The 26,310-nt window shown below is 34.8% G+C and overlaps 11 protein-coding genes across 11 annotated transcripts; 7 read left to right on the top strand and 4 right to left on the bottom strand.

The window, feature by feature from the left end:
- Positions 1-2,082: 2,082 nt before the first annotated feature.
- Positions 2,083-2,811, top strand: LOC141388503 (histone H1-like). The gene has a single exon (XM_073958417.1). The coding sequence runs from the start codon at positions 2,093-2,095 to the stop codon at positions 2,768-2,770; it is 678 nt and encodes a 225-aa protein (XP_073814518.1). The 5' UTR covers positions 2,083-2,092; the 3' UTR covers positions 2,771-2,811.
- A 995-nt stretch (positions 2,812-3,806) lies between these two features.
- LOC141388518 (histone H2B) lies at positions 3,807-4,194 on the bottom strand. The gene has a single exon (XM_073958435.1). It carries the CDS (start codon positions 4,179-4,181, stop codon positions 3,807-3,809), a length of 375 nt encoding a protein of 124 aa, XP_073814536.1. The 5' UTR covers positions 4,182-4,194.
- Positions 4,195-4,443: 249 nt separating this feature from the next.
- LOC141388457 (histone H2A) lies at positions 4,444-4,851 on the top strand. The gene has a single exon (XM_073958371.1). It carries the CDS (start codon positions 4,462-4,464, stop codon positions 4,834-4,836), a length of 375 nt encoding a protein of 124 aa, XP_073814472.1. The 5' UTR covers positions 4,444-4,461; the 3' UTR covers positions 4,837-4,851.
- Positions 4,852-7,354: 2,503 nt separating this feature from the next.
- On the bottom strand, positions 7,355-7,756 carry LOC141388466 (histone H4). The gene has a single exon (XM_073958379.1). It carries the CDS (start codon positions 7,725-7,727, stop codon positions 7,416-7,418), a length of 312 nt encoding a protein of 103 aa, XP_073814480.1. The 5' UTR covers positions 7,728-7,756; the 3' UTR covers positions 7,355-7,415.
- A 252-nt stretch (positions 7,757-8,008) lies between these two features.
- LOC141388406 (histone H3) lies at positions 8,009-8,514 on the top strand. The gene has a single exon (XM_073958315.1). The coding sequence runs from the start codon at positions 8,049-8,051 to the stop codon at positions 8,457-8,459; it is 411 nt and encodes a 136-aa protein (XP_073814416.1). The 5' UTR covers positions 8,009-8,048; the 3' UTR covers positions 8,460-8,514.
- Positions 8,515-10,624: 2,110 nt separating this feature from the next.
- LOC141388504 (histone H1-like) lies at positions 10,625-11,353 on the top strand. Its single transcript, XM_073958419.1, has one exon. It carries the CDS (start codon positions 10,635-10,637, stop codon positions 11,310-11,312), a length of 678 nt encoding a protein of 225 aa, XP_073814520.1. The 5' UTR covers positions 10,625-10,634; the 3' UTR covers positions 11,313-11,353.
- Positions 11,354-12,348: 995 nt separating this feature from the next.
- On the bottom strand, positions 12,349-18,328 carry LOC141388474 (histone H2B.1/H2B.2-like). Its single transcript, XM_073958386.1, has 2 exons — positions 18,035-18,328; positions 12,349-12,454 (listed from the first exon to the last, which is right to left on the bottom strand). The coding sequence occupies exons 1-2, from the start codon at positions 18,313-18,315 to the stop codon at positions 12,349-12,351; spliced, it is 387 nt and encodes a 128-aa protein (XP_073814487.1). The 5' UTR covers positions 18,316-18,328.
- A 249-nt stretch (positions 18,329-18,577) lies between these two features.
- On the top strand, positions 18,578-18,996 carry LOC141388460 (histone H2A). Its single transcript, XM_073958373.1, has one exon. It carries the CDS (start codon positions 18,596-18,598, stop codon positions 18,968-18,970), a length of 375 nt encoding a protein of 124 aa, XP_073814474.1. The 5' UTR covers positions 18,578-18,595; the 3' UTR covers positions 18,971-18,996.
- A 2,497-nt stretch (positions 18,997-21,493) lies between these two features.
- LOC141388464 (histone H4) lies at positions 21,494-21,895 on the bottom strand. The gene has a single exon (XM_073958377.1). The coding sequence runs from the start codon at positions 21,864-21,866 to the stop codon at positions 21,555-21,557; it is 312 nt and encodes a 103-aa protein (XP_073814478.1). The 5' UTR covers positions 21,867-21,895; the 3' UTR covers positions 21,494-21,554.
- Positions 21,896-22,147: 252 nt separating this feature from the next.
- On the top strand, positions 22,148-22,653 carry LOC141388407 (histone H3). The gene has a single exon (XM_073958316.1). The coding sequence runs from the start codon at positions 22,188-22,190 to the stop codon at positions 22,596-22,598; it is 411 nt and encodes a 136-aa protein (XP_073814417.1). The 5' UTR covers positions 22,148-22,187; the 3' UTR covers positions 22,599-22,653.
- A 2,110-nt stretch (positions 22,654-24,763) lies between these two features.
- LOC141388505 (histone H1-like) lies at positions 24,764-25,492 on the top strand. Its single transcript, XM_073958420.1, has one exon. The coding sequence runs from the start codon at positions 24,774-24,776 to the stop codon at positions 25,449-25,451; it is 678 nt and encodes a 225-aa protein (XP_073814521.1). The 5' UTR covers positions 24,764-24,773; the 3' UTR covers positions 25,452-25,492.
- The last annotated feature ends 818 nt before the right edge of the window (positions 25,493-26,310 follow it).

Genomic DNA, 26,310 nt, shown 5'->3' with positions numbered 1-26,310 from the left:
TTATTTTTTCATCAAACTATTTATCATTTTTAACATTTTAAATAAATAAATATTTTTCTTTGTGTTTGTTTCATTTTTGAGGCTGATTTTAGGAATATTTGAAAATTTTCTTGTATGAGTCATATTTGACGGCGTCAGTAAAAAATTTCCCATTAGAAGACACATTTTATTCTTCTTCTTGAAAAAAATATATTACAATTTTCCCTTTCAAAGACACATTTTGTTCTGCTTCTTTAAAAAAAATAATTGAAATTTGCTTCTATAGGTCATTTTTGACGGCGTCAGTAAAATTATTCCATTAAATATTTTGTTCTTCTTCTTGACACAAAAAACAAAAATCATGTTATAATTTTTCCCTAAAAAGACATTTTATTCTTCTTCTTGAACAAACTTATTGAAATTTCCTTCCATATGTCATTTTTGACGGCGTCAGTAAAATTTTCCCATTGAAATGCACATTTGTGTTCTTCTTCTTTCTTTTCTTTGTGTGTTTTTGGTGGCGTCAGTAATATTTTCCTATTAGAATATACATTTATTCTTCTTCTTTCTTTTCTATTGGTCTTTTTGACGGCGTCCGTCCATATTAATTTCTTCTTTAAAGGCAATGTTTTTTCTTCTTCTTCTTATTTTCTTCATAACAGATATTTGTTGTATTGAACTTGTTTTTGTGTGTATACTAATGTCCACAAGGCATATGTTCACTAAATTTGGCGCGAAATGTTCTCTGCAATAATGCTCTCACTATTTCTCACTCAATATGGTTGAAATTTTTTGGCGGCAAATGCTCTCTGTTTTGTTTTATTTTTCTTTTCAGATAATGATGAATGAAATATGCAATTTTTTTCTTTTCAGCTATATATATTTTTTAATTTAGTAAAATTTTAGCATAATTTTGTAAAATTATAATTTTTTTAAAAATATTTATCAAAAATTGTATCACATAGAGATGGCGAATATTTCTTGGCCATTTGAAAGGCGTAATACTACATTTTAGAAAAAAAATTTCTTTTAAGAAAATTGTTTAAATCTTGTATTATTTTTCCAAAATTGTCATAAAAAAGGGATTTATTTATTTTATTATATACATTTTTGCAAAAAATATCCAAATTATTAACGAAATCAGGAAAAAAGTACGAGTGAAAAACTTCAGTAATTCTATATGGTTTTTTCCTTGATATGTACTAGCAAAGGAAGAATTATTTTTGGAGAATATTTTTTGTAAAAATTGATGAAATTTTTACTAAATTTTAACGAAAATGTCCTCATATTTTATTAAAAATTAATTTTTGAGCGATTTTCATTTAATTTAGCAAAAATATTTCTATTTTCAAAAATATTACCTTTGACAGTGAATGTTTGTCCATAGGTGGTATACGGTAATGGGAAGATTTTTTTTAACTTTTCCAAAGAAATAACTACTTTTTATGAATAATGTTATTATTTGGTGTAAATATACAGATTCTGAAATGTTTTTTAAGAAATTTTTATAAAACTTAATTAGATTTGAGCTTTTAAATTTCTTTGAAGAAAAACTTTTCTTCATTGAAAATATGCCAACAAGAGGATTTCTGCCGTCTTGGACCACATAAAGATTTTGAATTTTTTTCACAGTGAAAATGCAAAATATACCAATATTTTAATTTTATCCTAAAGTAAACATATCAGGCTTTATTCTCAAACAGAATTTGGAAAATATTTTTTGAAAAAATTAATAATTTTTTCAAATTTAGTTACAAATTTGTGATTACATTTTTACAATCTGTGAAGTTAAACGCTTATAACTTTTAAACGGATAAAGGAAATTACACAAAATTTTCGTTAAAATATGGCCTGATATCTATACAAGAAATGTGTAAAATATCTTTTATAAAAATATTCAAAGATTCTTCAGAAAAATTAAATTTCTACGAAAACTTTTGTAAAAAATTAAACACGCTTCCACACAATATTTCGAAAAATATAGCTATTGACTACTATGCACTTCTCATCTTTTCAATGTACCTACCATTTCTAAAAATTGCCAATAACAATTTAATAGTACACATAAATTTGTGAGTGTATTTGTGTTACAGTGAAATAAAAGTGAATAATCATGTCTGACGCCGCCGTTGTTGAAGCCACCGCCTCCCCAGTTGCCGCTGTTGAGAAAAAGGCACCAAAGAAGGCCGCAGCCAAAGCAAAGAAACCATCAGCTGCCCCTACTCATCCACCAACCCAACAAATGGTTGACGCCGCCATCAAAACATTGAAGGAACGTGGTGGTTCATCATTGCCTGCCATCAAGAAATATTTGGCCAGCACCTACAAGGTTGATGCCCAAAAATTGGCTCCTTTCATCAAGAAATATTTGAAGAGCGCTGTTGCCAGTGGAAAACTCATCCAAACTAAAGGTAAGGGTGCTTCTGGTTCATTCAAATTGTCCGCCTCGGCTTCCAAGGAACCCAAAGCAAAGACTGCTGAAAAGAAGAAGAAGGCCCCAGCTGCTGAGAAGAAGAAGAAGGCTGCCCCTAAAAAGGCCGCCGGTGAAAAGAAAACTGCTGCCAAGAAGCCATCTGCCGCCAAAAAGACCGCTGAGAAGAAGAAGGCTGACAAAACAAAGGCAAAGGCTGCCAAGAAAACCGGTACAGTTAAGGCTAAACCAGCAAAAACCGCCGCTAAAGCATCTGCCACCAAACCAAAGGCACCCAAGGCAAAAACAGCAGCTGCTAAACCCAAAAAAGCCGCCGCACCAAAGAAGCCAGCTGCCAAGAAAGCCGCCGCCAAGAAGTAATTTTTCCCAGAAAGATTACTTGTTGACAACATTTTTCGATATTCGAAAGCATAATATCTAACAGCCCTTTTCAGGGCTACAAATTAAATTCAAAAAGAGAAAATCTTTACTTCAAACTATTTATTATTACTACTATTTATTGTTTTATTACCTAAATAAATAAGAAAAATACACACGTGTCTGATTTTAGGAAAATTTTACCCTCACTAATTACTTTTCCTATTAGGTAATTAACAGTGAGCCTGTTTTATTATGGGCATTCCACAAAATAACACCACAAGCGGATTAAAATTTTAGTCTGGGTCATAAAATAAATGTGACTAATTTTTGTTTGTCTAATTATGGTCATTTTCATCTAATTTCATATTTTTGGAATTTTTCATTTAATCTTCAAAAATGATAATTTTTTTCTCTTTGCAAAAATTGTTTGCTGGGTAAAAGGAGATTTTTTAATCAGGAATGTTTTTCTATTCTAATGAAGTTATGTTGCAACTCTATTTTATTTCTCTTTCTATTTTTTCCATTGAAAAATGTCCCGTTAATTTTTGCGCCACCACCAAAAAAATTTCCCCTTAAAAATGTTCGCGCTTCATATTTGGCATTGGCGTAGTGAAGTAATACAGGCAGAATGCTTATACATGCTTGTTGTTCGTTTATACATTTTTCGATATGGTGGTGACTGCCGACGGTAATACTAAGTAACACCGCACAAGCACACACACATACCCATACAGTGGATGGCGTGTTGTTGTACACACATTACACACATAGAGTAGCCAAGCAAGCAAAAAAGCAATATGAACCACGGCAAAACAAGAGTTGACGGCGTCATTTAGTAAATACATGGAAAAATATTATTTTTGCTAGAATTTGAGGAATTTTAAAATTATTTTGGTAAGTTTCTTTATTAAAAAATGTAAATAATGGAAAATAAGTGTTTCGACAAAAATTTGATCTCTTTTAAAATGTTTTTTGTGGCCCTGAAAAGGGCCTTTTATGGTTGAATTTCGACGAATTGATGAAAAAATCAAGGCATTTACTTGGAGCTGGTGTATTTAGTAACAGCCTTGGTACCTTCAGAGACAGCGTGCTTAGCCAATTCACCGGGCAACAATAGACGGACAGCAGTTTGGATTTCCCGACTGGTGATGGTAGAGCGCTTGTTGTAGTGGGCCAAACGAGAGGCTTCGGCGGCAATACGTTCGAAGATGTCATTCACGAAACTGTTCATGATGCTCATGGCCTTTGACGAAATACCAGTATCAGGATGGACTTGCTTCAACACTTTGTAAATGTAGATAGCGTAACTCTCCTTACGCTTGGTACGTCTCTTCGACTTATCGCCCTTGGTGATGTTCTTTTGGGCTTTGCCGGCCTTCTTTGCTGCTTTACCACTGGTTTTTGGAGGCATTTTTCACTTTTAATTTTTTGAATCACACAAACACTTTTAACACTGTTCACAAATGATAAAAACCCAGTACCCAAACAGAATATTTCAAGCATTATGTGCTCAAATGTTTCAGGTAGTCACAGTTGCTGTGTGGAATAGTGGCCAAACAACCCCAGTTTTCGATGTGTGTGTATTAAATGAGCGAGAGAAAAGTATAAATAGTAGGGGTTCAAGTGAGTAACGGCATCATTCTGTGTTTTTTCAGTGCTAAGTGAAGTGTTCATAAAAATATTAAGTGAAAATGTCTGGTCGTGGTAAAGGTGGCAAAGTTAAGGGAAAGGCAAAGTCCCGTTCAAATCGTGCTGGTCTTCAATTCCCCGTCGGTCGTATTCATCGTTTGTTGCGCAAAGGCAACTATGCTGAACGTGTTGGTGCCGGTGCTCCAGTATATTTAGCCGCCGTCATGGAATATTTGGCTGCTGAAGTCTTGGAATTGGCTGGTAATGCTGCCCGTGACAACAAGAAGACTCGTATCATTCCCCGTCACTTGCAATTGGCCATCCGCAACGACGAAGAATTGAACAAATTGCTGTCCGGCGTCACAATTGCCCAAGGTGGTGTATTGCCAAACATCCAAGCTGTTCTCTTGCCCAAGAAGACCGAAAAGAAAGCCTAAATTATCTCGAAAGGTATTATGGAAGAAAAAATACAGACCATCGTATAAGAAGAAGAAAAATCCATACAAAAATTCAACCAATCCGTCCTTTTCAGGACGACAAAATATATTTAAAAAGAGAAAAAATCTATTCAAACTATTAATTTTCATTATTTACATTTTATAGGGAAAGAATAAAAATGACCAAAAATTTTATATTTACATTTTATAGGGAAAAAATAAAAATTCCCAAAAAATTATATATTTTTCTTCATAGGCAACCCTTGATTATTTTGCAAATGACATTTTTTCTTTCATATTTCCTTAGAAAATATGTTCGTTTGTTGTAACTGTTTTTCATTTCTACCCCCCAGCAGAATTGTGTTTGTTTTATGTCGCTTTAGTTTTTCACAGAAATAGCGAGACAGATATAGAGAGACAGAGAGAGAGAGTAAGAAAGAGCGAAAAAGAGATCATTCGTCTCATCGATGATGTTCGCGCCAATATTCGTTCATCGATGTTCCCGCCAATGTTCGTTCATCGTATGTTGACGATGTCTGTTATGAATATGTGTGTGTGTGTGTGGTGTTGTGTGTTTGTTAGTTAGAATAACCAAATGCCTTTACTGACGTTGATGATGATTGTTGATGTTGTTGTAGTGGCTGTTAGAGTAAATTATTAGGAAAAAGTGTTCTGCCGCCGCGAATTTGGAGGAGAAAAAAGTAACTGTATTTGGAAAGGAAAAAATGCAGAAATGTGTGATTTTGGTGATGTTGTCAGATCATAGAGTTAGTAATAGAGTGATGACAACATGAAGTGCGCACGAAAAAAAAAAATTTATTTTCAAAGGGAAAAAAGTAGAGTTGTGGAAATAAATTGAGGATCTTTGTTAGAAAATAACCAAAATACATAAAGTAGACGAAAATTATGTGATTTTTGTGGACATTTAAGAAAAAAATAAATTATTTTTAGTGAAAAATAAGAAGAAGAAGAATAAGTAAAAAAAATTTCAATGATTTCAACATAAAATAAAAGAATTTATGTGATTTTTGGGACGTTTGAGAAAAAATTGGTGAAACATAGGAAGAAGAAGAAGAAATTTTTTTAATAGTTTCAACATAAAGTAAAAGAAATTTAGAAAATTATGTGATTTATTTTGGTCATTTAAGAAAATTTGAGTTAGTGAAACGAGAAGAAGAAGAAAATTATCAATAATTTCAACATAAAGTGAGAGAAATTTAGAAAATTATGTAATTTTTTTTTTGGTCATTTAAGAAAATTTGAGTTAGTGAAACGAGAAGAAGAAGAAAATTCTCAATAATTTCAACATAAAGTGAGAGAAATTTAGAAAATTATGTAATTTTTTTTTTGGTCATTTAAGAAAATTTGAGTTAGTGAAACGAGAAGAAGAAGAAAATTCTCAATAATTTCAACATAAAGTGAGAGAAATTTAGAAAATTATGTGATTTTTTGGAGGATTATGTGATTTTTGAATAAATAAGTAAAAGATAAAATTTTTCTATGCGAGTTCATGAAATATAAGAAGAAGAAGAAGAATTTTTTTTTCAATAATTTCAACATAAAGTGAGAGAAATTTAGAAAATTATGTGATTTTTTGGAGGATTAAGTAAAAGATAAAATATTTTTATATGAAATCATGAAACATAAGAAGAAGAATTTTTTCATGAGCAAATTTTTGAAAAAAGAGATGCTATAAAAAATTTTTAAATATAATTTTGAGAAAAATCGCAGTAAATATTAACAAAATTCAAACTAATTTAATGAAATTTTTTTAAAAAAGGTAATTTTCATTTTAATTTAAAAAAATTTAATAACAATTTTTAGCAATTTCATCACATAATAACAAAAATTTTTACTTGAAGGAAAAAATAAGTACATAACATCGCAGTCAAAGATATTGTTCGCTTGGCATAGCATTGATGTGCGTTAGTTATATGAACAAACACACGCACACACAGACCGACGCTAGCGTATACACACATCGTCGTATTATCAAGCAAGCAAGCAGCTACCCTAACAATGAGAGTTGCCGGTAGAACATGTATTAGTGGAAATAAAGGAACATTTTTGTGTATTACGAAAAAGGAATGATCAGAGTTGCCGACGGTAAAATATTTTTGAAGGCAAAAAAAAAAAGAAGAAGAAAAAAAAATTGTAAGAAAAAAAGGTAATGATCAGAGTTGCCGACGGCATTTTTGAAGGAAAAAATGGAAAATTATTTGATGATGGAAAAAATTTATGAAAATAAAATTAAATGGTCAGAGTTGCCGACGGCATTTATTTTTGAAGGCAAAAGGGAATATTATTTGAAAAAAAAAAAAAAATCATGAAATGTGGAAAAAGAAAGAAAAAATAAAATGCACTGAAAAAAAGTAATATGAAAGAAAATATTTTATGGTTAGTTTTATTTTTCATATATTAAGGTAAGTTTTATTTTTGATATATTTTATTAAATTTTTTTTATGTTTTTGTAATTTTCAACAAGAAAATATCTCTTTTTAAATATTTTTTGTGGTCCTGAAAAGGACCGATTGTTTTGTTGTAAAAGAAAAATTCTCCAAATAGCGTCAAGAAAATATTTAACCGCCGAAACCGTACAAAGTACGACCTTGTCTCTTCAAAGCATAGACGACATCCATAGCAGTGACGGTTTTACGCTTAGCATGTTCGGTGTATGTAACGGCGTCACGAATAACGTTTTCCAAAAACACCTTCAGAACACCACGGGTTTCTTCGTAGATGAGGCCAGAGATACGTTTTACACCACCACGGCGAGCCAAACGTCTAATAGCTGGCTTGGTAATACCTTGGATATTATCACGTAACACTTTACGGTGACGTTTAGCGCCACCTTTTCCCAAGCCTTTGCCACCTTTACCACGACCAGTCATTTTTCACTATTTTAAAAATCACTTAACACTTCACGAAAGCACAAGAACGAATGTTTTTTCGAAGGCTGGCGGCTTCTATTTATACAAAAATTGGCCTGTTTGACTAACCAAGAGTCTTAATGGAATACACATGTATTTGTGTATGTGTGAGTACACATTTTGTGCGCGCACAGCTGTCTTTACTGGTTTACACACCCCTATTCATAGCCGCCTCTTCGAAATTTTCTATAAATACCGCTATATGGATAGCAGGCACAGTTATTACAGTGTTAACAGTGTTTGTGTGCATACCTAAGTGAAGTGAAAAAATTAAAGTGAAAAATGGCTCGTACTAAGCAAACTGCCCGTAAATCAACTGGTGGAAAGGCTCCTCGTAAGCAATTGGCCACTAAAGCCGCTCGTAAGAGCGCACCAGCCACCGGCGGCGTCAAGAAGCCTCATCGTTTCCGTCCTGGTACTGTTGCCTTGCGTGAAATCCGTCGTTACCAGAAGAGTACTGAATTGTTGATCCGCAAATTGCCCTTCCAACGTTTGGTTCGTGAAATTGCTCAAGATTTCAAAACTGATTTGCGTTTCCAGAGCTCTGCTGTTATGGCCTTGCAAGAAGCCAGTGAAGCATACTTGGTCGGTCTTTTTGAAGATACTAACTTGTGCGCCATCCACGCTAAACGTGTCACCATCATGCCTAAAGACATCCAATTGGCCAGACGTATCCGTGGAGAACGTGCTTAAATTCTTGACGTTTTAAAAACTATTTTTTTTACAACAAAACAATCGGTCCTTTTCAGGACCACAAAAAATTTATAAAAAAGAGATTATTTTTTCATCAAACTATTTATCATTTTTAACATTTTAAATAAATAAATATTTTTCTTTGTGTTTGTTTCATTTTTGAGGCTGATTTTAGGAATATTTGAAAATTTTCTTGTATGAGTCATATTTGACGGCGTCAGTAAAAAATTTCCCATTAGAAGACACATTTTATTCTTCTTCTTGAAAAAAATATATTACAATTTTCCCTTTCAAAGACACATTTTGTTCTGCTTCTTTAAAAAAAATAATTGAAATTTGCTTCTATAGGTCATTTTTGACGGCGTCAGTAAAATTATTCCATTAAATATTTTGTTCTTCTTCTTGACACAAAAAACAAAAATCATGTTATAATTTTTCCCTAAAAAGACATTTTATTCTTCTTCTTGAACAAACTTATTGAAATTTCCTTCCATATGTCATTTTTGACGGCGTCAGTAAAATTTTCCCATTGAAATGCACATTTGTGTTCTTCTTCTTTCTTTTCTTTGTGTGTTTTTGGTGGCGTCAGTAATATTTTCCTATTAGAATATACATTTATTCTTCTTCTTTCTTTTCTATTGGTCTTTTTGACGGCGTCCGTCCATATTAATTTCTTCTTTAAAGGCAATGTTTTTTCTTCTTCTTCTTATTTTCTTCATAACAGATATTTGTTGTATTGAACTTGTTTTTGTGTGTATACTAATGTCCACAAGGCATATGTTCACTAAATTTGGCGCGAAATGTTCTCTGCAATAATGCTCTCACTATTTCTCACTCAATATGGTTGAAATTTTTTGGCGGCAAATGCTCTCTGTTTTGTTTTATTTTTCTTTTCAGATAATGATGAATGAAATATGCAATTTTTTTCTTTTCAGCTATATATATTTTTTAATTTAGTAAAATTTTAGCATAATTTTGTAAAATTATAATTTTTTTAAAAATATTTATCAAAAATTGTATCACATAGAGATGGCGAATATTTCTTGGCCATTTGAAAGGCGTAATACTACATTTTAGAAAAAAAATTTCTTTTAAGAAAATTGTTTAAATCTTGTATTATTTTTCCAAAATTGTCATAAAAAAGGGATTTATTTATTTTATTATATACATTTTTGCAAAAAATATCCAAATTATTAACGAAATCAGGAAAAAAGTACGAGTGAAAAACTTCAGTAATTCTATATGGTTTTTTCCTTGATATGTACTAGCAAAGGAAGAATTATTTTTGGAGAATATTTTTTGTAAAAATTGATGAAATTTTTACTAAATTTTAACGAAAATGTCCTCATATTTTATTAAAAATTAATTTTTGAGCGATTTTCATTTAATTTAGCAAAAATATTTCTATTTTCAAAAATATTACCTTTGACAGTGAATGTTTGTCCATAGGTGGTATACGGTAATGGGAAGATTTTTTTTAACTTTTCCAAAGAAATAACTACTTTTTATGAATAATGTTATTATTTGGTGTAAATATACAGATTCTGAAATGTTTTTTAAGAAATTTTTATAAAACTTAATTAGATTTGAGCTTTTAAATTTCTTTGAAGAAAAACTTTTCTTCATTGAAAATATGCCAACAAGAGGATTTCTGCCGTCTTGGACCACATAAAGATTTTGAATTTTTTTCACAGTGAAAATGCAAAATATACCAATATTTTAATTTTATCCTAAAGTAAACATATCAGGCTTTATTCTCAAACAGAATTTGGAAAATATTTTTTGAAAAAATTAATAATTTTTTCAAATTTAGTTACAAATTTGTGATTACATTTTTACAATCTGTGAAGTTAAACGCTTATAACTTTTAAACGGATAAAGGAAATTACACAAAATTTTCGTTAAAATATGGCCTGATATCTATACAAGAAATGTGTAAAATATCTTTTATAAAAATATTCAAAGATTCTTCAGAAAAATTAAATTTCTACGAAAACTTTTGTAAAAAATTAAACACGCTTCCACACAATATTTCGAAAAATATAGCTATTGACTACTATGCACTTCTCATCTTTTCAATGTACCTACCATTTCTAAAAATTGCCAATAACAATTTAATAGTACACATAAATTTGTGAGTGTATTTGTGTTACAGTGAAATAAAAGTGAATAATCATGTCTGACGCCGCCGTTGTTGAAGCCACCGCCTCCCCAGTTGCCGCTGTTGAGAAAAAGGCACCAAAGAAGGCCGCAGCCAAAGCAAAGAAACCATCAGCTGCCCCTACTCATCCACCAACCCAACAAATGGTTGACGCCGCCATCAAAACATTGAAGGAACGTGGTGGTTCATCATTGCCTGCCATCAAGAAATATTTGGCCAGCACCTACAAGGTTGATGCCCAAAAATTGGCTCCTTTCATCAAGAAATATTTGAAGAGCGCTGTTGCCAGTGGAAAACTCATCCAAACTAAAGGTAAGGGTGCTTCTGGTTCATTCAAATTGTCCGCCTCGGCTTCCAAGGAACCCAAAGCAAAGACTGCTGAAAAGAAGAAGAAGGCCCCAGCTGCTGAGAAGAAGAAGAAGGCTGCCCCTAAAAAGGCCGCCGGTGAAAAGAAAACTGCTGCCAAGAAGCCATCTGCCGCCAAAAAGACCGCTGAGAAGAAGAAGGCTGACAAAACAAAGGCAAAGGCTGCCAAGAAAACCGGTACAGTTAAGGCTAAACCAGCAAAAACCGCCGCTAAAGCATCTGCCACCAAACCAAAGGCACCCAAGGCAAAAACAGCAGCTGCTAAACCCAAAAAAGCCGCCGCACCAAAGAAGCCAGCTGCCAAGAAAGCCGCCGCCAAGAAGTAATTTTTCCCAGAAAGATTACTTGTTGACAACATTTTTCGATATTCGAAAGCATAATATCTAACAGCCCTTTTCAGGGCTACAAATTAAATTCAAAAAGAGAAAATCTTTACTTCAAACTATTTATTATTACTACTATTTATTGTTTTATTACCTAAATAAATAAGAAAAATACACACGTGTCTGATTTTAGGAAAATTTTACCCTCACTAATTACTTTTCCTATTAGGTAATTAACAGTGAGCCTGTTTTATTATGGGCATTCCACAAAATAACACCACAAGCGGATTAAAATTTTAGTCTGGGTCATAAAATAAATGTGACTAATTTTTGTTTGTCTAATTATGGTCATTTTCATCTAATTTCATATTTTTGGAATTTTTCATTTAATCTTCAAAAATGATAATTTTTTTCTCTTTGCAAAAATTGTTTGCTGGGTAAAAGGAGATTTTTTAATCAGGAATGTTTTTCTATTCTAATGAAGTTATGTTGCAACTCTATTTTATTTCTCTTTCTATTTTTTCCATTGAAAAATGTCCCGTTAATTTTTGCGCCACCACCAAAAAAATTTCCCCTTAAAAATGTTCGCGCTTCATATTTGGCATTGGCGTAGTGAAGTAATACAGGCAGAATGCTTATACATGCTTGTTGTTCGTTTATACATTTTTCGATATGGTGGTGACTGCCGACGGTAATACTAAGTAACACCGCACAAGCACACACACATACCCATACAGTGGATGGCGTGTTGTTGTACACACATTACACACATAGAGTAGCCAAGCAAGCAAAAAAGCAATATGAACCACGGCAAAACAAGAGTTGACGGCGTCATTTAGTAAATACATGGAAAAATATTATTTTTGCTAGAATTTGAGGAATTTTAAAATTATTTTGGTAAGTTTCTTTATTAAAAAATGTAAATAATGGAAAATAAGTGTTTCGACAAAAATTTGATCTCTTTTAAAATGTTTTTTGTGGCCCTGAAAAGGGCCTTTTATGGTTGAATTTCGACGAATTGATGAAAAAATCAAGGCATTTACTTGGAGCTGGTGTATTTAGTAACAGCCTTGGTACCTTCAGAGACAGCGTGCTTAGCCAATTCACCGGGCAACAATAGACGGACAGCAGTTTGGATTTCCCGACTGGTGATGGATTTGGATTTGGATTTTGCCAAAGGCCTTATTTATTAGGATTAATTTGTCTTATACGATAACAGAAAAGGCTTACTGTGCTAATTATAAAATATCTTATTGCTACTTCGCAATCTACAACTTATATATATATATGTTTTATGCAGTAGCTTAACCACTAGCAGCTATTAAACTAAAAAAAATTACATGAATTCAGGTTTTTTAAAAGTGCCCAAAAAATTCCTATAAAAAAGGGCGTCATTACATATTTTTGTGACTAAAACTAAAACTTAAAAACTACAACTTAAAACTACTTATAACTACTATTTACAATATATACAAAATTATTTATTGGCTATTATTATAGACAATGCTATTTACATCAAGGGTGTTGTAGCGTCTATGGTAGAAACGTAGTTCCCCGTTGACGTACAACAACCCTTCATCATTGAGGCGAGTTAAAGCCCCAGGAGGTAGGTGCCTACAAGCTCGCAGGCCGTCAGCATCCAGATCACATCTGAGTGACTCCTCCACGACCCCATTTTCTAGTCCGCCAGATCTGTTCAAAAATTCCAGAGCTCCAGAAATAAGAACCCTATCAATTCTCTCTATATCAGCCCTATCGTAGATGGCTCTATTGGAGTGCCGCCTCAAAGAACCATCCTGACTGACAATCAATCCTCGCATACCCAAGCACGCAGCGAGAACTTTTCGTTCCCATATCCTAAGCCTTTCCATCTGGTGTGATGAAATATCAAACCAGACAGGAAAGGCGTAGGATATTACAGGTCTAATTACTTGCCGATAAATCATCAGCTTGACGTCTGGTGAAAGACCTTCCCGCATCTTCATTAGCCCCTGGTAGCTAAAAAATATTTGTTTTGCTCTGGACAGGATGTAGTCTATATGCCTATTGTAGTCAAATTTCTCGGTAAAAATGACACCCAGGTATTTCATCCTGTCCTTCACCTCAAGTATGTTAAGTCCAATTTGAATTATTGGCCTGTAACTCAAGAAATTAGGTAAAATATGTTGTGATTTACCTTTAATTAATATTGCAGTGCATTTCTCACCATTTAATTTCAACCCCCAAAAGGTAAAATATCTGTGGAGTAGTGCTAGATAGTCATTTAGGGTCTCCTCAATGACCCGAACCCTTGGGCCCGACATCGCCACCAACACATCATCAGCATATGACAAAACCAACCCCCCCTGTGGGGGAGCTGGCATGTCGCTAACGAAAATGTTGTACAACATCGGACCCAAGAGCGAGCCCTGAGGAACCCCTTTAAGGACAGGCCTACGACTAGATAATCGTTCACCAACTTTAACACGGAAGCTTCTCTCGGCAAGGAAACTTCCGACAAGCCTGCAGGTTTGGTGGTCAAAACCAAATCTGCGCATTTTGGCAATCAGCCCATTATGCCAGACTGAGTCGAATGCCTTCGAGAAATCTAGCCCAACCGCAATAGTGCCTTCCCTTTTATTGAGACCAGATGTCACATAAGACGAGAAGGCTGTTTGGGCATGGGCAGTAGATAGACCTGCCCTGAAACCAAATTGGTTGTCCTTCAGAACCCTTTTATCTTCCACAATTAGTTTCATTCGATCCAAAATAAAGGATTCAAATAATTTCCCAAAGGCTGACAGAATAGAAATTGGTCTATAGCTGCCACATTGATTTTGTGGGGATCCCCTTTTGTAAGTGGGGATTAACATGGCCTCCTTCCAAGACTTGGGAAAGTATCCCAAGTTGAGGCAATGATTAAATAGTATTGCCAGGAAAGTAAATAAAGCCTCCCCTGCCTTTTTCAGGGCAATGTCAGGTATTTTGTCAAGACCTGACGACTTACGTCCTGGCCTTCTAGCTAAGGCCTGTCGCACATTATTCACCCTCACGAAACCGCCCTCATACCAGCGGCGGTCGCTATCCACAGAAGCCCCATCAGCAGAAAATGTTCCGGTGAAGGTAACCAAAGGGGACCGATCGTTGATCCCCTCCGCAGCACTATCAATAGAGCTACGGAAGGAATCAAACTCTCCAGGGGCCCGATTAACTGGGCCACCTGAAGGGTAGCCGCCCGGTCCACCATCAGCACCCAATGCGCCCTGGACATAATCCGCTATTGCTTCGGCTTTTTGACTGTCATCAGTTAGAGTGCTCCCTGTGTTATCTACTAACTGTTCGATTGGGTTTTTACCACCAAGGCCAGCTGCCCTTTTAACCTTTCCAAAGGTTTTGCTATCCACCCTGACACTATTAAGATAGCTCTTCAACCGATCTTCTTCAAAGATACGGATGGAATCAGCAATAATATGATCAAGGTTTCGGATATCCGCACGTAGAGTGGGATATCTATCCGGATCATGTGACCTTCTAAGGGTTCGGCACAAAGTGCGACGTTCACGGATAAATCTGATGATTCTTGGGGGAAGGTCTCCAAGAGTCCTATCTCGTACTTTCTGTTTAGGGACAGATGTGTCGATGGCCCGTCGAAAAACTTCCGACAGGTCATCCACACACCTGTCTATTTCCTCAACAGAAACATTCCTGTCACTAGGCAATTTACATACCTCTAGGCCATCTCGAATGTGGCGCTTGAAACGACCTATGTTCATACGGTCAAAGTTGAGGAATTCTTCCCTGGCTTGACACGCTACAATTCCCATATTTATTTCAATTTGAATCGCCCTATGGTCAGATTCAAATTCAAAAGCCGTTGAGGTGCTTCTGCCACCCACCAGAGGGAGTCCTGGTGAGCAAAGAAATAAATCTAGGAATGAGCCAGATGTCTCATTCGGTCTAGTCGGCATATTTGAACCGATTGCTATAAAATCTGGGCAGTTATGTAGTAAACTGTCCAGAGTACGTCCACTTGTATTTGTATTGGAGTCTCCCCAGGAAGGATGTCTGGCATTAAGATCACATCCAATGAGAACCTCCCCGTTGTTATATAGATTCAGGACACTATTCATATCCTGAGCTTGCAGTGTTTCCTGTGGGCGAAGATAAAGAGAGACGAAGGCCACAGTTGAGCCATCATCCCTCCATACCCTCACCGCACAGGACTCTATACGCCCTGTATCTAAAGGTATGCGTTCACATCTAAAACAATCCCTTATAGCAATCGCAGTGCCACCCCCACGATGCCCCCGTTCTCTATGTTGTATAAATATTTTATATCCCTCCAAACTTAAAGTGTGAGAAGGATTAAGCTTATGTTCTGCTATAAGCAGGACGTCCGGTCTTCTCTCATTTATGAGTAGTTTCAAATAATGTCTCTTGGTAATAGAGACTATTGAGTTAACATTAACAAAAACTATTTTAAAAGTCAACATTTCCATCGATAAACAGAAGCCATGCGGACATGGCGGCATTGATGCCAGAAGTTGACATTATTTGCTGAAAGATAGGACCGAACGCCCTAGCCTTCTCGCACTTTAAATTATAATCGTTACCAAAAAATTGAACTATATTTCCAACATTAGAAGCACCAACATTCTGGGAGGTGTCTGAAGCTGGACGGGGGTCATTTCTAACCGAGGTACGGGGTGGAAGTGGGTGATGGATTTGGGATGCAAAAGGATGGGAATTAGGAATTAGGGGTGGGATAGGTTTAGAATGACCAACAGCTGCGCCATATGATACGCCAGTGCGCAAGTTAGCTATACGCATGGATCTGGCATCAGCCTTAGCCTTAATTTCGGCCTTTTGTTTGGCTTTCCTTGCTAGGATTGCCAAACGGATTGGACAATCCCGGGCACAAGCCGGGTGTCCAACCTTATCGCAATTTGTGCAAGCAGGAGGCTGTGCAACTTTTGAGATAACTTCACCAGAAGTAGGATCCTTATACTCAATATGTGTCTCTTGGCCTTTGGGAGGGACCTTGCATTCGTTGGCTGCATGGGCTTCAAGGCATCGGACGCATCTAAAGGGCATTTGGCAATTGATGGCGATATGGCCAAAGCGCTGGCAATGAAAACATTGCTGAATACCGCGACCTTTGTCCTTACGGATTTTGACATTGGCGTCACAAATCATTTTCAGTTTATAAAGTCCCATTATATCGGAACTCTTAGTGACTCGCAAGAGCCAGAGTTTATGGGAGACGTTGGTCAATCCCATAATCTCAACTTTTAAACCCGAGCGATTCTCGAGGAAGTCATATACCACATCACGTGGATAGTCATCACCAAGATTTTCTATGACCAACATGTGTGGTCGAAGTTCCTTGGGGGTGTGGGTGTGGAATTTATACCCACGCTCTGTCAAAATCTTTTTGACAGCCTCAAATGTCTTAAGACTAAAAGTTCTCACAGACACTACAGATTGGCGGACTAGAGTAGTAGAAAACTCACCTGGGGAAAAATGTTGGTGCAAGACGCCTGACATCTCGTAGGAACCCACCTCGTATACAGTTATACTAGGCATATTTTTACGCTCAGATTTCTTCTTACTAGCTTCAGAACTAACTACAGGAGCAGAATTGTTTCCGGGTTTACCATCCATCTGGGGTGATGATTTGCTGGAATTTTTCTGGGGAACCACTTTCTGGGATGATGCATTAGACGGGGGAGCACATCCAGTATCTTCATTAACTTCCATACCAGTAGCCGGCAATGCGACATCAGCAACATCTTCCGCCATACCGAGGTTTTCGGCTACCTCGGCAGTCAAAGTATTTAGGGGGGCATTTGAAACACCCAAAATGCCATGTTGTCTGAGAGCCTCTTTGACAGCGTGTAGCTCTGCTGCCAAGCTCTCATTTTCACGTTCCAGACGTGAGATAGTCGCCTTTTGTTGACGTACAGTAGCTTCCAATTTAAAGACTTTGTACGATGATTCAGCAACGTCACCGTGGGAACGTTTCTTACGCTGTTTTCGTAAGTCGTCAGATGCAGCAGACATGCCGCCGTCGCTAGTTACATCCTCTGATGCATCCTTAGATTTAGGTAGATTAGCCACTTTATTCTTGGCTGATTTACGGCTGGTAACAGTTGTGAAGCCGGCAGAATCTTCCGCTGGCATGGTGGTCTTTTGTTGACTAATATTCTCTATCATTGTTAAATTGGTAGAGATTGATGTTATCTTTTTGCTTGGCTTCAGTATTGCGCGAGCCGAATTTACGCCGCCGTCAAAATTTTTCGGCATTGGCACTGGAGTGTTGACGTGTTGTGAAGTACTCGCCATCAAAGTTGAATTATTGGTTGGTGATATTTCTGTAGGTTTTACAAAAGTATCCATTGAAACATTTTTGACGCCGTCAATAGTTGATGGTATCAGCTCGGGAGTGCTAGCGGGGTAGTTTCTGCCCGCCAGCGGGTAGTTTTGGCTGGTACAACCACCACTCGATATTTGTCCTTGATCAAATGGCTAGTAACAAACAAACGGGGGTTGACTGCCTTCTATGCGCTTCTCACAGTTAATACTTAACCGCAAGGGAATTTTTAGTTTTTACGCTATATGCGTCAAAGAGATAAGGTTTTCTTTCAAACAAATTTGAAAATAAAGTCTTTTTTAAGCACTTGGTATTTTGTACCACGACCACTTTTCACTTTTAGTTTTTTTAATCACACAAACACTTTTAACACTGTTCACAAATGATGGTGATGGTAGAGCGCTTGTTGTAGTGGGCCAAACGAGAGGCTTCGGCGGCAATACGTTCGAAGATGTCATTCACGAAACTGTTCATGATGCTCATGGCCTTTGACGAAATACCAGTATCAGGATGGACTTGCTTCAACACTTTGTAAATGTAGATAGCGTAACTCTCCTTACGCTTGGTACGTCTCTTCGACTTATCGCCCTTGGTGATGTTCTTTTGGGCTTTGCCGGCCTTCTTTGCTGCTTTACCACTGGTTTTTGGAGGCATTTTTCACTTTTAATTTTTTGAATCACACAAACACTTTTAACACTGTTCACAAATGATAAAAACCCAGTACCCAAACAGAATATTTCAAGCATTATGTGCTCAAATGTTTCAGGTAGTCACAGTTGCTGTGTGGAATAGTGGCCAAACAACCCCAGTTTTCGATGTGTGTGTATTAAATGAGCGAGAGAAAAGTATAAATAGTAGGGGTTCAAGTGAGTAACGGCATCATTCTGTGTTTTTTCAGTGCTAAGTGAAGTGTTCATAAAAATATTAAGTGAAAATGTCTGGTCGTGGTAAAGGTGGCAAAGTTAAGGGAAAGGCAAAGTCCCGTTCAAATCGTGCTGGTCTTCAATTCCCCGTCGGTCGTATTCATCGTTTGTTGCGCAAAGGCAACTATGCTGAACGTGTTGGTGCCGGTGCTCCAGTATATTTAGCCGCCGTCATGGAATATTTGGCTGCTGAAGTCTTGGAATTGGCTGGTAATGCTGCCCGTGACAACAAGAAGACTCGTATCATTCCCCGTCACTTGCAATTGGCCATCCGCAACGACGAAGAATTGAACAAATTGCTGTCCGGCGTCACAATTGCCCAAGGTGGTGTATTGCCAAACATCCAAGCTGTTCTCTTGCCCAAGAAGACCGAAAAGAAAGCCTAAATTATCTCGAAAGGTATTATGGAAGAAAAAATACAGACCATCGTATAAGAAGAAGAAAAATCCATACAAAAATTCAACCAATCCGTCCTTTTCAGGACGACAAAATATATTTAAAAAGAGAAAAAATCTATTCAAACTATTAATTTTCATTATTTACATTTTATAGGGAAAGAATAAAAATGACCAAAAATTTTATATTTACATTTTATAGGGAAAAAATAAAAATTCCCAAAAAATTATATATTTTTCTTCATAGGCAACCCTTGATTATTTTGCAAATGACATTTTTTCTTTCATATTTCCTTAGAAAATATGTTCGTTTGTTGTAACTGTTTTTCATTTCTACCCCCCTCAACAGAATTGTGTTTGTTTTATGTCGCTTTAGTTTTTCACAGGAATAGCGAGACAGATAGAGAGGCAGAGAAAGAGAGAGAGAGAGCGAAAAAGAGATCATTCGTCTCGTTGATGATGTTCGCGCCAATATTCGTTCATCGATGTTCCCGCCAATGTTCGTTCATTGTATGTTGACGATGTCTGTTATGAATGTGTGTGTGTGAGTGTGTGGTGTTGTGTGTTTGTTAGTTAGAATAACCAAATGCCTTTACTGACGTTGACGATGATGATGATTGTTGATGTTGTTGTAGTGGCTGTTAGAGTAAATTATATGGAAAAAGTGTTCTGCCGCCGCGAATTTTGAGGAGAAAAAAGTAACTGTATTTGGAAAGGAAAAAATGCAGAAATGTGTGATTTTGGTGATGTTGTCAGATCATAGAGTTAGTAATAGAGTGATGACAACATGAAGTGCGCACGAAAAAAAAAATTTATTTTCAAAGGGAAAAAAGTAGAGTTGTGGAAATAAATTGAGGATCTTTGTTAGAAAATAACCAAAATACATAAAGTAGACGAAAATTATGTGATTTTTGTGGACATTTAAGAAAAAAATAAATTATTTTTAGTGAAAAATAAGAAGAAGAAGAATAAGTAAAAAAAATTTCAATGATTTCAACATAAAATAAAAGAATTTATGTGATTTTTGGGACGTTTGAGAAAAAATTGGTGAAACATAGGACGAAGAAGAAGAATTTTTTTTAATAGTTTCAACATAAAGTAAAAGAAATTTAGAAAATTATGTGATTTATTTTGGTCATTTAAGAAAATTTGAGTTAGTGAAACGAGAAGAAGAAGAAAATTATCAATAATTTCAACATAAAGTGAGAGAAATTTAGAAAATTATGTAATTTTTTTTTTGGTCATTTAAGAAAATTTGAGTTAGTGAAACGAGAAGAAGAAGAAAATTCTCAATAATTTCAACATAAAGTGAGAGAAATTTAGAAAATTATGTAATTTTTTTTTTGGTCATTTAAGAAAATTTGAGTTAGTGAAACGAGAAGAAGAAGAAAATTCTCAATAATTTCAACATAAAGTGAGAGAAATTTAGAAAATTATGTGATTTTTTGGAGGATTATGTGATTTTTGAATAAATAAGTAAAAGATAAAATTTTTCTATGCGAGTTCATGAAATATAAGAAGAAGAAGAAGAATTTTTTTTTTCAATAATTTCAACATAAAGTGAGAGAAATTTAGAAAATTATGTGATTTTTTGGAGGATTAAGTAAAAGATAAAATATTTTTATATGAAATCATGAAACATAAGAAGAAGAATTTTTTCATGAGCAAATTTTTGAAAAAAGAGATGCTATAAAAAATTTTTAAATATAATTTTGAGAAAAATCGCAGTAAATATTAACAAAATTCAAACTAATTTAATGAAATTTTTTTAAAAAAGGTAATTTTCATTTTAATTTAAAAAAATTTAATAACAATTTTTAGCAATTTCATCACATAATAACAAAAATTTTTACTTGAAGGAAAAAATAAGTACATAACATCGCAGTCAAAGATATTGTTCGCTTGGCATAGCATTGATGTGCGTTAGTTATATGAACAAACACACGCACACACAGACCGACGCTAGCGTATACACACATCGTCGTATTATCAAGCAAGCAAGCAGCTACCCTAACAATGAGAGTTGCCGGTAGAACATGTATTAGTGGAAATAAAGGAACATTTTTGTGTATTACGAAAAAGGAATGATCAGAGTTGCCGACGGTAAAATATTTTTGAAGGCAAAAAAAAAAAGAAGAAGAAAAAAAAATTGTAAGAAAAAAAGGTAATGATCAGAGTTGCCGACGGCATTTTTGAAGGAAAAAATGGAAAATTATTTGATGATGGAAAAAATTTATGAAAATAAAATTAAATGGTCAGAGTTGCCGACGGCATTTATTTTTGAAGGCAAAAGGGAATATTATTTGAAAAAAAAAAAAAATCATGAAATGTGGAAAAAGAAAGAAAAAATAAAATGCACTGAAAAAAAGTAATATGAAAGAAAATATTTTATGGTTAGTTTTATTTTTCATATATTAAGGTAAGTTTTATTTTTGATATATTTTATTAAATTTTTTTTATGTTTTTGTAATTTTCAACAAGAAAATATCTCTTTTTAAATATTTTTTGTGGTCCTGAAAAGGACCGATTGTTTTGTTGTAAAAGAAAAATTCTCCAAATAGCGTCAAGAAAATATTTAACCGCCGAAACCGTACAAAGTACGACCTTGTCTCTTCAAAGCATAGACGACATCCATAGCAGTGACGGTTTTACGCTTAGCATGTTCGGTGTATGTAACGGCGTCACGAATAACGTTTTCCAAAAACACCTTCAGAACACCACGGGTTTCTTCGTAGATGAGGCCAGAGATACGTTTTACACCACCACGGCGAGCCAAACGTCTAATAGCTGGCTTGGTAATACCTTGGATATTATCACGTAACACTTTACGGTGACGTTTAGCGCCACCTTTTCCCAAGCCTTTGCCACCTTTACCACGACCAGTCATTTTTCACTATTTTAAAAATCACTTAACACTTCACGAAAGCACAAGAACGAATGTTTTTTCGAAGGCTGGCGGCTTCTATTTATACAAAAATTGGCCTGTTTGACTAACCAAGAGTCTTAATGGAATACACATGTATTTGTGTATGTGTGAGTACACATTTTGTGCGCGCACAGCTGTCTTTACTGGTTTACACACCCCTATTCATAGCCGCCTCTTCGAAATTTTCTATAAATACCGCTATATGGATAGCAGGCACAGTTATTACAGTGTTAACAGTGTTTGTGTGCATACCTAAGTGAAGTGAAAAAATTAAAGTGAAAAATGGCTCGTACTAAGCAAACTGCCCGTAAATCAACTGGTGGAAAGGCTCCTCGTAAGCAATTGGCCACTAAAGCCGCTCGTAAGAGCGCACCAGCCACCGGCGGCGTCAAGAAGCCTCATCGTTTCCGTCCTGGTACTGTTGCCTTGCGTGAAATCCGTCGTTACCAGAAGAGTACTGAATTGTTGATCCGCAAATTGCCCTTCCAACGTTTGGTTCGTGAAATTGCTCAAGATTTCAAAACTGATTTGCGTTTCCAGAGCTCTGCTGTTATGGCCTTGCAAGAAGCCAGTGAAGCATACTTGGTCGGTCTTTTTGAAGATACTAACTTGTGCGCCATCCACGCTAAACGTGTCACCATCATGCCTAAAGACATCCAATTGGCCAGACGTATCCGTGGAGAACGTGCTTAAATTCTTGACGTTTTAAAAACTATTTTTTTTACAACAAAACAATCGGTCCTTTTCAGGACCACAAAAAATTTATAAAAAAGAGATTATTTTTTCATCAAACTATTTATCATTTTTAACATTTTAAATAAATAAATATTTTTCTTTGTGTTTGTTTCATTTTTGAGGCTGATTTTAGGAATATTTGAAAATTTTCTTGTATGAGTCATATTTGACGGCGTCAGTAAAAAATTTCCCATTAGAAGACACATTTTATTCTTCTTCTTGAAAAAAATATATTACAATTTTCCCTTTCAAAGACACATTTTGTTCTGCTTCTTTAAAAAAAATAATTGAAATTTGCTTCTATAGGTCATTTTTGACGGCGTCAGTAAAATTATTCCATTAAATATTTTGTTCTTCTTCTTGACACAAAAAACAAAAATCATGTTATAATTTTTCCCTAAAAAGACATTTTATTCTTCTTCTTGAACAAACTTATTGAAATTTCCTTCCATATGTCATTTTTGACGGCGTCAGTAAAATTTTCCCATTGAAATGCACATTTGTGTTCTTCTTCTTTCTTTTCTTTGTGTGTTTTTGGTGGCGTCAGTAATATTTTCCTATTAGAATATACATTTATTCTTCTTCTTTCTTTTCTATTGGTCTTTTTGACGGCGTCCGTCCATATTAATTTCTTCTTTAAAGGCAATGTTTTTTCTTCTTCTTCTTATTTTCTTCATAACAGATATTTGTTGTATTGAACTTGTTTTTGTGTGTATACTAATGTCCACAAGGCATATGTTCACTAAATTTGGCGCGAAATGTTCTCTGCAATAATGCTCTCACTATTTCTCACTCAATATGGTTGAAATTTTTTGGCGGCAAATGCTCTCTGTTTTGTTTTATTTTTCTTTTCAGATAATGATGAATGAAATATGCAATTTTTTTCTTTTCAGCTATATATATTTTTTAATTTAGTAAAATTTTAGCATAATTTTGTAAAATTATAATTTTTTTAAAAATATTTATCAAAAATTGTATCACATAGAGATGGCGAATATTTCTTGGCCATTTGAAAGGCGTAATACTACATTTTAGAAAAAAAATTTCTTTTAAGAAAATTGTTTAAATCTTGTATTATTTTTCCAAAATTGTCATAAAAAAGGGATTTATTTATTTTATTATATACATTTTTGCAAAAAATATCCAAATTATTAACGAAATCAGGAAAAAAGTACGAGTGAAAAACTTCAGTAATTCTATATGGTTTTTTCCTTGATATGTACTAGCAAAGGAAGAATTATTTTTGGAGAATATTTTTTGTAAAAATTGATGAAATTTTTACTAAATTTTAACGAAAATGTCCTCATATTTTATTAAAAATTAATTTTTGAGCGATTTTCATTTAATTTAGCAAAAATATTTCTATTTTCAAAAATATTACCTTTGACAGTGAATGTTTGTCCATAGGTGGTATACGGTAATGGGAAGATTTTTTTTAACTTTTCCAAAGAAATAACTACTTTTTATGAATAATGTTATAATTTGGTGTAAATATACAGATTCTGAAATGTTTTTTAAGAAATTTTTATAAAACTTAATTAGATTTGAGCTTTTAAATTTCTTTGAAGAAAAACTTTTCTTCATTGAAAATATGCCAACAAGAGGATTTCTGCCGTCTTGGACCACATAAAGATTTTGAATTTTTTTCACAGTGAAAATGCAAAATATACCAATATTTTAATTTTATCCTAAAGTAAACATATCAGGCTTTATTCTCAAACAGAATTTGGAAAATATTTTTTGAAAAAATTAATAATTTTTTCAAATTTAGTTACAAATTTGTGATTACATTTTTACAATCTGTGAAGTTAAACGCTTATAACTTTTAAACGGATAAAGGAAATTACACAAAATTTTCGTTAAAATATGGCCTGATATCTATACAAGAAATGTGTAAAATATCTTTTATAAAAATATTCAAAGATTCTTCAGAAAAATTAAATTTCTACGAAAACTTTTGTAAAAAATTAAACACGCTTCCACACAATATTTCGAAAAATATAGCTATTGACTACTATGCACTTCTCATCTTTTCAATGTACCTACCATTTCTAAAAATTGCCAATAACAATTTAATAGTACACATAAATTTGTGAGTGTATTTGTGTTACAGTGAAATAAAAGTGAATAATCATGTCTGACGCCGCCGTTGTTGAAGCCACCGCCTCCCCAGTTGCCGCTGTTGAGAAAAAGGCACCAAAGAAGGCCGCAGCCAAAGCAAAGAAACCATCAGCTGCCCCTACTCATCCACCAACCCAACAAATGGTTGACGCCGCCATCAAAACATTGAAGGAACGTGGTGGTTCATCATTGCCTGCCATCAAGAAATATTTGGCCAGCACCTACAAGGTTGATGCCCAAAAATTGGCTCCTTTCATCAAGAAATATTTGAAGAGCGCTGTTGCCAGTGGAAAACTCATCCAAACTAAAGGTAAGGGTGCTTCTGGTTCATTCAAATTGTCCGCCTCGGCTTCCAAGGAACCCAAAGCAAAGACTGCTGAAAAGAAGAAGAAGGCCCCAGCTGCTGAGAAGAAGAAGAAGGCTGCCCCTAAAAAGGCCGCCGGTGAAAAGAAAACTGCTGCCAAGAAGCCATCTGCCGCCAAAAAGACCGCTGAGAAGAAGAAGGCTGACAAAACAAAGGCAAAGGCTGCCAAGAAAACCGGTACAGTTAAGGCTAAACCAGCAAAAACCGCCGCTAAAGCATCTGCCACCAAACCAAAGGCACCCAAGGCAAAAACAGCAGCTGCTAAACCCAAAAAAGCCGCCGCACCAAAGAAGCCAGCTGCCAAGAAAGCCGCCGCCAAGAAGTAATTTTTCCCAGAAAGATTACTTGTTGACAACATTTTTCGATATTCGAAAGCATAATATCTAACAGCCCTTTTCAGGGCTACAAATTAAATTCAAAAAGAGAAAATCTTTACTTCAAACTATTTATTATTACTACTATTTATTGTTTTATTACCTAAATAAATAAGAAAAATACACACGTGTCTGATTTTAGGAAAATTTTACCCTCACTAATTACTTTTCCTATTAGGTAATTAACAGTGAGCCTGTTTTATTATGGGCATTCCACAAAATAACACCACAAGCGGATTAAAATTTTAGTCTGGGTCATAAAATAAATGTGACTAATTTTTGTTTGTCTAATTATGGTCATTTTCATCTAATTTCATATTTTTGGAATTTTTCATTTAATCTTCAAAAATGATAATTTTTTTCTCTTTGCAAAAATTGTTTGCTGGGTAAAAGGAGATTTTTTAATCAGGAATGTTTTTCTATTCTAATGAAGTTATGTTGCAACTCTATTTTATTTCTCTTTCTATTTTTTCCATTGAAAAATGTCCCGTTAATTTTTGCGCCACCACCAAAAAAATTTCCCCTTAAAAATGTTCGCGCTTCATATTTGGCATTGGCGTAGTGAAGTAATACAGGCAGAATGCTTATACATGCTTGTTGTTCGTTTATACATTTTTCGATATGGTGGTGACTGCCGACGGTAATACTAAGTAACACCGCACAAGCACACACACATACCCATACAGTGGATGGCGTGTTGTTGTACACACATTACACACATAGAGTAGCCAAGCAAGCAAAAAAGCAATATGAACCACGGCAAAACAAGAGTTGACGGCGTCATTTAGTAAATACATGGAAAAATATTATT

This window comes from Musca autumnalis, unplaced genomic scaffold, assembly GCF_047663935.1.
Source record: "Musca autumnalis isolate F117 unplaced genomic scaffold, ASM4766393v1 scaffold_93, whole genome shotgun sequence".
Classification (NCBI taxonomy): Eukaryota; Metazoa; Arthropoda; class Insecta; order Diptera; family Muscidae; genus Musca; species Musca autumnalis.
The sequence above is the reverse complement of the archived record's forward strand: the minus strand, read 5'-3'. Positions and strand labels throughout refer to the sequence as shown.